Consider the following 11499-nt stretch of genomic DNA (forward strand, 5'->3'; position numbering starts at 1 on the left):
AACGTCGGCGGTCATCCAAACCGTCGTATCAGTCAATTTTGGTCAAAAAAAAAAATCGATTTTGAGATTGCAGAAAATTAAAGTACAAGTCCTACTCTAGCTATTCATAACTAAATTTCTAGGCAGCAATTTATTCTATTTTCTGAGATATGAGAGGATTTTCACGGTGATGCCATACATTTTTTTTAATAAAATGCGAAAATCCCATTGGAAACGTGTACCGTAACAGAGCGATACGACGTTTTGACTGACCGCGATTTCAATGCGCGCGGTCAGCCAAACTGTCGTATCGGCCACCTGCACTGCATTGACTTTGCACTTACGTGAAAAGCGACGACGTTTTGACTGACCGCGCGCATTGAAATCGCGGTCAGGGTTGTTGAATTCCCTATGGCGTTTTTGTACGGGGGGAATCTAAACCGCTCAAACCGAAATTACAAGCATGTAGCTCCTTTGCGATATTTTCTCTGATCCTTGCTTTTGTGTAAAAATAAGGATACCATTGTCAAGTAATTGTCTTGGTCTTTCCAACCATGTATTTTTCGATCAATGAATATGTTTTACGGCTGGGGAACTAGATGTGAAATTTATAGTAAACTTTGAAGTCGATTTTCTCTGAAATGGGTTTGCACCGTCGTATGTGTGATACGACGGTTCGGAATTAGACCGCCGACGAAAATCGTGCACGCATTTGTCCCCCCTATCAAAATATTGGTGCACCCACTGCCTATCAAAGTATTGTACAGAGGTTACTTATAAATTGCAGGTGTACTATTATGTTTGAACTATATCAGGACACACGGTTTTGAAAAAAAGTGCCCCCCCCCCCCTCCTCCGCTTCCGCGGCCCCTGCAAAGTAGATCCAGTGGGATCGGGGCATGCACCCAGTATAAAAATCAGCAGCTCACCCCCCCCCCCCCCTTTCGTCTATTGTGAATAATTGTGAAAATATATCGCCAGACCTGGGCGGCATCAAGGTAGAGACATTGCCAAATTCCCTATTTAATTCCCTTCCCCCTTCATTAGATCCTCTTTCCCCATATTGATATTATCATTGTTGTTATTATGGTCATTATTATTATAATCAATATCTAGGTCATTGCCGATTAACTGTTTATTAGATTGGCAACACTTCCCAACAGTCCGCAAAACTAGGGTGATGCTTTTATTCACGGCATTGGGACGACACACGTGCAAAATTGACGAGAGCTGTCTCGGACTGAGGCAACAAATGTTAACAACATGGCAGAAAAACGGAATGAGATTCGGTCCCTCGCTTCTTTTTTCGATATAGGGAACGTCAAAGTCAATATTAACAGTGAGACAAAGGTGAATATCAGTCTGTTTGTGTACGCTTAAGTTACAGTTACAATACGGTATGGCATTGCCGGTACCGGTACAGTTTGTCTGCAGCCTCGCACGGCCACGGCTCTGCTCGGAGTTCGTAATCGTAGGCTAAGCTAAGGTCGCACCGGGCCTAGCCCACTGCGCTCCATGGGGCCTGTTGCATGACGAGATGAGCGATACGTAGGGACGTCCTACTCCTAGGACCATTCTTCCGAGATAGGAAGATTGGCGACAAATCAACGCTTTCCGTTTCACGAAGGCAATTTTGTCTTCCAAGTCCGCGACATCGTTTGATATCGATAGTATCGGAAAAATATTTAGTCTTCATCGTCACCTGAACCTTTTATTTCGGAATGACGACTTTTCATAAAATCATTTATTTCAATAAAAGGAGATCAAATGATGTTTTATTTATTATTGATTGTAGAATTGATGTATGGAGCTTACTTTATGAGGTAAAAAGAGAACAAAATTTAAAGATTCACAAACATAACTGAATAAAATCGAAATTTTCATTATTTCCCTTATTTAGAACACGGTGTCCTTTTAGAGACACCTTTCATTGATATTTCAACGAAAGAGACCCTTGTCCGATATAAAAATGTATTTAACTAAGTAATTTCAACATTTTATTAGTTCAATATTCTGTATTTTTATAGAATACTTATGTCTAATGATAATTTTGCAAATTATGCGTTAATATGTTATTTTTTGAGGTAGAAATAGGGTTTGAATGGAGTAAGCAAAATCAACAGAGTCTGATTGTATGAGACTAAAAAGGAAAATATGAGACGCTGCGTGTGAAAAATCTAATTTATTTATTTTATTTGTCAGATACAACGCAAGAAATACAAATGTGAGTGTTTAAAGTATAAACATACGTCAGTTCAATGACGAGTAACCGAAGACAAGGAAAATATGAACATTGCTGCAAACATGTCCAAGTGAATAAAGTAGTGCTTTGCAATAATAATTAAAACATAGAAAAAGTTGTGCAATCCGCAATGGAAAAAATAATATTAATGCTAAAAATTACAAAGATCATAAACATTTGTCATATTTAAAGTTGATCACTTAATTTATGGAAGTTTATATAATAGAATGTAAGGTTTAAGAATATAAAAAAATGTATATGTTCAACATTTCAAAGTTAAGGAGTAGAGACTACCGTGATTGCTTCGGATTGCTTTAACATGACACTAAGAGCCGAAAGGCATCCTACGATTTAAAATGCGCCTCCTCGTATGGACTTTCCATAATCTTTTCTTTGATGAACTTATCTTCATTTGTAATGATTGTGATTGATTCGTAAACTATAGGCCTAATCTGTATCTTAAATTCAATTAGCTATTTTGTTACTGCAGATTTTTGTTTTGTTTCACTGTTTCTCATCTCAAGTCATCCCAAATGCAAGAATTAATTTTCATTGATTAAATTTAATCTCATCAAAAAATAATAATCATAATGAAAATGAAATAAAATTAAATAAACGATTTAGCATGTTTAACATTTTAGTTTTGTATCGTTTTTTTTCTGTTTTTTTTTTGCTGACCGTTAAAAACACGTTTTTTTACCTTAAATAATTTCTTTTAAAGAAATTTGTTTTCATGTTGTTTAATTATCTATAATGAGGAAGCATGAGGGGTCAGAGAGATAGTGCCGCCCGTTTCGATAGTTTAAGTTTATTTATTTTTTAATGGAAAAGGGGTGGAGATAGGACGGAGGGAGAATAAAATAAAATATATTTAAACAAATGATTTGGGCCCCCGGGTTTGGGCCTATATTATCCCCGGAGAAGTTAAAATGACATCCGTTTTTGGTCGTCTTGTCGACCTGAAATTGATGACAACTAACCCCCATATGTAAAATAACTTGGCGCCATCCCAGATAAAATGCATCATCAACCCCCTAAAAAATATGTTGAAAGGTGATATGTCAGTGTGGCTTGCCGTAAACGCATTTTCTCTCAATGCCGACGGTGGCGGGCGGTGTGCAAAGAAGATCATGCCTACGTAGGACATGTCTGGAGGTGTCTTTCCAAGGACCATTCTTCGTATCGCCCAAATCGGCTTTGTGAAACAGTTGAGCGATATCTCGTTCTTACGTAGAACGGTTCTACGAAAGACCCTTTCATGCAACAGGCCCATGGCTGCTGCCCAAGCGGAGCGGAGGCGGAGCTCATCCGCTGCCTGGCCTGCGCAGCTGCGTGTAACTATAACGTAATTGATAGGCGCTACCTATACTGCCATAGAGTGTTTATATAACTCTATGGCGCTACCTTAGGCTTAGGCTTAGACAGCTGGCAGCCATCTGTTTCGAGGAGTTTTTCAGCATTTTAAAAATTTCTCCTCGTACACAGACGGCTCGCTATCGAGCAGCCACCATAATAAGGGGACTTACAATGCAAAATCCCCCCGACGGGGCACATCGATGTTTAGACCAAAAGCTTCAGTCTCTGTATTTTGGTTGTTCCGCTGAACTACGTTGGCTCCACTCACCATACATAGACTGAAGGGGATGGGGCCCCGTACCTACAGCCAACGTATAGTGAACTAGCGTTTTATAGATCGCGATTTAAAACTGTTTTTTAAGCAAAATTGAAAGTTTCATGGTTTCCATTATCAGGGAAATATATATAACTTAAGTAATTGCATACCTTGGGCCGGAGTTATTGAAAAAAATCCTCTGGATGATTGAGAAATCTGTCATCTAAGACATTTTCACCTGACCTGACGGTTTTTCTTGCAAGTTGCCATCTTGAATGACGTCATTGTCGTTATTAACTTAATGTCTCGAATCGATATATCGCGATTATAACTAGTACTCGTACTAGTATAACTAGTATCGTATATCTTCGGTTTCGTTCGCATATGGAGCAGATCGTATAATATCGAAAGCAATATCGATATCACATTCGTGATTGTTGACGTTCGTTTGTAAATATTTTATAGTTTGGCTGCCATTTTGACCATTTTTATCGTGTTCAACCCAATTAAACATCGGTAAAGTATATTTTTCATGCCTTTTTCATCTATATCGTTTAAAGTATTTAAATGTTGGAATATCATCAATTAAAAGTTTGTTGTTTATACATCCTTAGATTGTAAATTCGATGTGTAAAATTACATCAAACTTTGGACTGTGAATTGACAAAAGGGAGGGAATGAGAACACATGCGAGCCCACACGTACACCCTACCGTCGGTAAATGGGGATTACAGTAAAATGTCAGAAATTGTTGAATAAATCCCCAGAAACGACGGTTATTCCTGTCTAATCGATGTTTGTCTTTATTTCATAAAAATATTGAAAAAGAATTGAACCAAAACAGAGATTATTGATATTATTCTGTTTTGGCCTAAAATGCACCAAAACTGGGAAAAATAAACTTAAAGGTAAATTCCAGTTCTGGTAACGATCTCAAAATGACTTTTTACAGAATCTAATATAATGACCACCCAAGTGTCTGTTTGTATGAATAAAAAATATGTGCCAAAGGATTCTGGAAGAAATTGTGTAATTGCTGAGAAATAAGCAAAATAAGCGCGGATTCGGTCACTTCCGTCGGGTCTTTATTCCAGCAATAATAATACACTGTCGAGCTGTCCCACGTGTGCTTATCTGTGTTGGCGATCTTCAGTGTGATCGTATTTCAGCTTAGATTTTATGATTTCACAAAGTTCAGTTTATGTAACTGTACAGATCTAGATCCACAATGATATTGTCATACTTAGCCTTGGTTTTACAGACTTTCTCACGAAATTAGTGTTTACTGCAACTACTGTAATTTAGCTTTAAAAGGGGAAAAGCAGTGACTTACTTCGGCTGTCACGCAACTTCACTCCCCCGTTTTATCCGAACTTAAGTACATAAACATATGATATGGCCATTGAGTACCCTGTACAGATCGCGGCGCTAATGCAGTTTCGCACCGGCCGATTACCAGCATACCTCATCACCAATACGTGTTCCCAAATGTCATGACAAGTCTCTCAGTCACATTTCGAGGTCAATATACCCACCTCTTTTCCAAATATCGCGATCGGGAACGGCTGTATTTCAGCTTTGATATCGATGTCGTTGTTCGAATCCTCAGACATCACTTCGCGGATCGCTTGGATTCGCCGTGCGCGGTAATGTTGATATGGACTGAAGTTAGCAACCAAATCATGCGAACATGAGGCGTACAAACTGCCAGCATGCTGCAGGCGAATCTTTTGGTCGCATAACTTCAGTCCATATCAAAATTATGGCGCACGGCGAATCCAAGCGATCCGCGAAGTGATGTCTGAGGATTCGAACAACGACATCGATATCAAAGCTGAAATACAGCCGTTCCCGATCGCGATATTTGGAAAAGAGGTGGGTATATTGACCTCGAAATGTGACTGAGAGACTTGTCATGACATTTGGGAACAAGTATTGGTGATGAGGTATGCTGGTAATCGGCCGGTGCAAAACTGCATTAGCGCCCAGATCGCGCTAGAACTTCGGTCTCTGTAATCGGTGAGTGGAGCCAACATAGTTCAGCGGAACAACCAACATAACAGAGACCGAAGCTTAGCTAGCCTTGAGGACTCCATGATGATATTTTGTAATATTTTGACATAGCATAGATCTATACTTCTTCATCATGGAGCCTAGAACCACCTCCCATAGTAAGAGACACATCATATTCATAACAAAGATGGATTTTCCTAGAAAATCCATCTTTGAAGATAGAAATCACCTATAAATGTTTGTGATTTTACTTATTTTTACACCTTCATACGCCTAACCTAATGCGTATGAAGGTTAAAAAAATTGGTTATATAATTAAAAGGTGAAAAATTGAAGGTTTCTTTATACCAGACCGATCTCGTGTAGATCCCTCGATTCATTTGTACACAACGCAAATACAATAGGCTTGAACCGCTTATGTATGACGTACCTTCGATTAACGATGTTACAAAATGCGGTTTTGAAGAAAAATTTATAGATGAAAACAAATAATAAAATCTAATACGTGAATACAAATAATTAGGTGGTATGTCTCTGACAGATCACCTCTTAATTTCGTAGCTATCTACTATATGTTGGCATTTAGAATATGATTTTAAAATCTCAGTTATCAATTTTGTTTCTTTTTCAAAGTTAACTTGCATTCAGTGCAATGGAATGTCCGTCTCTGGATTGATGTCAATCTGCACCTACCTAGCAACCACATCAGGGAAGGCGGAGCTTGTTGGTAAGGATGCTAAATCAAGGGCCCTGGTTGGTCAGTGGCTTGAATACAGAGTAACAGAGGTGGACAGATGTCAGGGAGACAAAGAGGAAAGGAATGTTTTCAAGGTGCGTATGGTACTGAGGCCTGATTCATGAAAGAATAACTATTCGTGCTTTTCATATTAACACATGTCCCACTAACTTGATTTGATCTGATTTATTGATTTCCATTTTACAATTATGCACAATAATGATTAACAACACATAAAGTAAAAAATATTCCAAGACGTAATATCAAACATTAATTTTCATAATCATGAGAGGTTTTTGGTCGACCACTTATTTCCATTAAAATGTACATACCTGTACATGATAGCACTGTTCACGATCGAGAATTATGAAAATTAATTAACAACAGATAAATTAAAAGTGTATAAGGAATAATCAGAACCAGCGAGATCATTTAGGACTTTTAGATAAAAGAGAAACACTGAGATAAAGGGATGACATCATAAGGGCCCAACTTTTGCACATGATTTATGATTCACTGTTTCCATTATGACAGTTATGAACAGCACTACCTAGTGCTGAAAATGTGTTATGAGTTTCCAAACAAACTTGTTAATGTAATGTACTTTAATCATGAATGCCAATGTCATACCACGATTATATTCTTCTGAATTGGCTTGGACAGAAGAAATTTTTTCTTTGTTGAGAGCTAGGTTAATGAATTAGTGAAGTAAAAACCCAAATGCCTTTATTTGACATTAATATTTGAACTTGTCTGATGAAAAAAATAAGTTTTTTTGTAATTCTCGCTACCCCAAATAGGAACAAAAATCTCATAATGCGCGAGACGAGATAATTTTCACTTCGTCGGGTCGTCATCACCACTTCCGGTTCAGAGTTATGCTCGCGCGAGGTTCGCGATACTGAGTTTTCCACCACGCTGAAATCGATGCCAATCAGCGTAATATGTACAAATTATAATACTTTTTATCTAATTTAGTCAGTTTTGATTCCATTTGAATTATAAATAGAAATAAAAAATATATTTCACGTGAAAATGTGAAAGAGAGGGTTGTGATCACGAATTTTCCGAGCGAAAGCGACGTTGTGTTGTTGTGCATGACGGCACTGTTGATCTGAATGGCAAAACAGTGCATTGGACTTCCGATCAGGAAGTTGTAATACCGAAAAGCTATCCCATAATGCAATGCGCGTTACAGGGATTTTCCCGGATCTCGGCGAAATCGCTATTTGGGGTAGCGAGAATTGAAAATTTAATGTTTTTAGTGTTTTATTTTTTAGATAGCAACCATTTCTAGGGCTCCTCCGTGAAAACATTTGAACACACATTGCAGCAAATACACAGAAATGCTTCTTGATTTAAAAATACAATTATAGTATCCACAATATCTTGTAAGACACTGGTCCTTGATTTATATAAAACATGATTTTTTCCCCATCAGGAACTGAATGCCTATCTGTCAACAAGAACTTATTTTGTTGAACAGCGATTTAGCCTTGCTGACTTACTTATCTACTATGGTCTTCACAACAAAGTTGTAAGTGTATTCATGATTCAGTGCCCATGAGATCTGTAATCTCATTGTTCAAACATTTACTGGCCATTTTCTTATTTACCTTGTTGATGCCAGAGGTGGATGTGTCCTGTTTCACATTGTTTGTGATATTTGTGCCCATTCGTTAAGTCTATCCAATATCACCTGATTATGATTTTTTATCACATCTTAGCATGTGCACGCCCATGAAATATACAGTGAGTTTAAAAATATTAGCATGGTAAAAAAGAAAATAAAAAAAAAACTAGAAGATGGAGCATTCAAAATGAATTACGGAAATCATGTAAAATAAATGGATGACAACTAAATATAATGCACATAAAACGTTTAATTCAGAAGTTGGTAGCTATCAAAGTTGAGAAGTTTTTTTGTGGTCTGCTCCTATTCCTTTATAATATAACATTTTAAAGGAAGAGAAGGGATCCCAATCAGTGCATTGGTAGAGCGGGGAAAAGTGTGGATTGATGTCTGTATATAACTAATACTGTATGTGTTCATTGTAATTTTATAAAATGTCAAACAAGCAGCTTAACATTTTTGAAGTTTCTGTTGAATGGTGTTCTTGAATAATAATAAATCTACATACATGTTTGTTCTTATTTTTTTTAGAATGGTCTCACTTATCATGAGAAGGAAACATATATACACTTATCAAGATGGTTTGACAATGTAAGTAAATCTCTTTTTTTTTTAATGAGTTTTCATGCCCATAAGATATTGTTCCTCTTTGATTCAAATGTTTGAAAATTACCAAAGTAGTGTCTGAATCACATTGCAGACTACACATTTATTATTTGATTTATCAGGAAAGTATAATATAACCATTAAAGGTATAGTGTATGATTGGTTGATCTCAGACAAGGGCAATGAATCAATTTTGAAATTATTACATTCATTAAATACCTATATTATTGCTCTATTTTATCACGGAAAAGAAACTTGCATAACTTTTATATTTTCATGATATTGAGGGGTGAAACATATATTATAACAAATATCGGTTAATCGATATAAGTTTGAACTTTCTTATTGACGCCCTCTCGGGTTAAAAAATAAATTGATATTAGAACACCGTTCGAATCATGCATATTCATTACGACTCATGCATATTGATGAAATACGTCATGGCGCATGCGCAGTATCAAGAAATCCCCGTATCAACAAAGTGCAGTACTCTGTGTGTATAGCTGAGTAGAAAGCAAACATCGAACGGTGCGTGCAAGCTCAATGAGCCGAGCTAGGCGGCTAGCGACATGCTTGCGCTCTGCATTAGTTTCAGATATAATCCACTATTTGCGATAGCACACACAGGATAAGAATACTATATTGAGCTATATCCATAAATGTATCGTACGCGTGAAAAAGGATTCAGACACGTTGATTATCTGACGTGAATGACGAAGCAAAGGATTGCCCAATACGGCTTACTTTCGGACTCTTATGTCATGAATCTGAAAGTACTCCAAGACTAAAAGAGATACGAGAATCCCAGAGATGGGCAAGGGCCGAGTTCCGAGTTTGATCTTTATTCATGTGGATTGTAGCTCTTTTATGCACCTTTCCCTTCATGTATAGCTTGGCGTGATACATATACGGGAACTACAGCGAGGCGCTGTAGCGCAGCTCACTGTATGTATACTCTATACTCTGTATACTGACTCCTTGGCCCTCCCCAAAGGAAAGGGGGAGGGAGGAGAGAGAAGAAAGAAAGAAGTGGATTGGTGAAAGAGAATCAGGAGAGCCATCATAAAGGGATATGGATACAACATACCCTAATTTGATATTTTGGTGTTTTTTTATCTTTCCTGAATGTTTCAGTCAGTTTCAGATTATTTAGATCCACTCGCAAAGTACAGAGGAGAAATTGGAAAAAAAAGTTAGACCAAAAATATTTAAAACTCTAAACAGACGGCCACCACCATTCTAGTCCAGGATAGAAGGGGTCGAACCTTGTTTTTTTATATATACAATGTTTTTTTATGGTTTCTTGTCAATTTGAGGGTGCTGATTCCGAATCTGAATGATGCCACTCGTGTAACCTTGAGCATTTTCTGCAAATTGGCAAAATCCAATATGGCCGCCAAAATATTCAAATTACCCATGAAAATCATAAAATTGTCCACACATTGGCTTTAAAGTACATGCAATTGTGCTGCCGGAGTGAAATGATATCTGAAAAAATGATTTTTGTCAAAATATTTATTTTCTTGATATCAAAATGGCCGCCATCATAGACCCCTGTACAATATGAATGGGGAAAATTAATTTTTACAAAATTGAGCACTGAAATGCAAGTAATTATGATCTATGAGTGAAGCAATGTCTGTAAACATGATTGCTAACGATATATATCATTTGTTATGTCAGTTATGTGATAAATCCTGTATTTTGATATTCAAAATGGCCTTCAAAAGCCCTAACACTATTATGTACAATGTGAATGGTGACACAATAAAATCACAAGAGTGAGCACTAAAATGCATTTTGTTGAGATAAACGAGTGGAATACTGACTAAAAACATTTTTGTTGACGAAATTTATTATTTAACATGCCATGTATGTGATAAACCCTGTATTTTGATATTTAATATGACCGCCAAAGGCCCTAAAATTATGATCTACGATGTGAGAGAGGACAAAAACAATCACTAAAACGTATTTTTTGTGGTAAATTAGTGGAATACTGTCTTCAAATATAATTTGCAACAAAATATATTATTCGGGTTTCATATTTGTGTTAAATATTGTATTTTGACTTTCAAAATGGCCGCCAAAAGACATTGACTGTATTATGTACAATCGATCTGGGAAACCAATTCTCACATGAGTCAGCACCATAACATGCATATAATTGTGATTTAAGAGTAAAATATTGTCTGAAAACATAATTCCTAACAAGATATATCATTCATTCTGCCAGGTAGGTGATAAATAATGTATTTTGAAAGTCAAAATGGCCGCTACAGGCCCTAACAGTAGGCCTATTATGTACTTTGTTAATAGGAACATATAATTTTAACAGAATTTGGCTTTGCTTGACTAAATGGTGTTGCATGTATGAGTGAAATATCGTCTGAAAATATGATTTTGTAACCAAATAGATCATTTCTTGTGTTATTTAGGTGATAAATGCTATATTTAAATTTCAAAATGGCTGCAATATGTTTCTTTGTGGAAATTATCTTTCCCCATTCAAATTTTACATATTAAGATAAGGGACTATGGCGGCCATTTTTCATTTTTAAAAGGCTGCATTCATCACCTTTATGACACAAGCTATGATATATTTCGTTAGAAATCGTTGGGTTTAGACAATACTTAACACTTACATCAAAATTAAGCCATTTTCATAGTAAAAATTT

At 36.7% G+C, this 11499-nt stretch overlaps 1 protein-coding gene across 1 annotated transcript; it reads left to right on the forward strand.

The window, feature by feature from the left end:
• The first annotated feature begins 1179 nt into the window (after window positions 1-1179).
• Window positions 1180-10021, forward strand: LOC129280529 (eukaryotic translation elongation factor 1 epsilon-1-like). Its single transcript, XM_064111995.1, has 4 exons — window positions 1180-1329; window positions 6480-6677; window positions 8024-8119; window positions 8747-10021. The coding sequence occupies exons 1-4, from the start codon at window positions 1243-1245 to the stop codon at window positions 8879-8881; spliced, it is 516 nt and encodes a 171-aa protein (XP_063968065.1). The 5' UTR covers window positions 1180-1242; the 3' UTR covers window positions 8882-10021.
• Window positions 10022-11499: the final 1478 nt, after the last annotated feature.

This window comes from Lytechinus pictus, chromosome 17, assembly GCF_037042905.1.
Source record: "Lytechinus pictus isolate F3 Inbred chromosome 17, Lp3.0, whole genome shotgun sequence".
NCBI lineage: Eukaryota > Metazoa > Echinodermata > Echinoidea > Temnopleuroida > Toxopneustidae > Lytechinus > Lytechinus pictus.

Bases quoted from the DNA above. Each gene is read 5' to 3' on its own strand.
- LOC129280529 (XM_064111995.1), top strand. From the start codon at position 1,243: ATGGCAGAAAAACGGAATGAGATTCGGTCCCTCGCTTCTTTTTTCGAT. The intron at 1,330-6,479 runs GTGAATATCAGT...TCTTTTTCAAAG, and splicing joins ATATTAACAGTGAGACAAAG to TTAACTTGCATTCAGTGCAA. The intron at 6,678-8,023 runs GTGCGTATGGTA...TTTCCCCATCAG, and splicing joins AGGAAAGGAATGTTTTCAAG to GAACTGAATGCCTATCTGTC.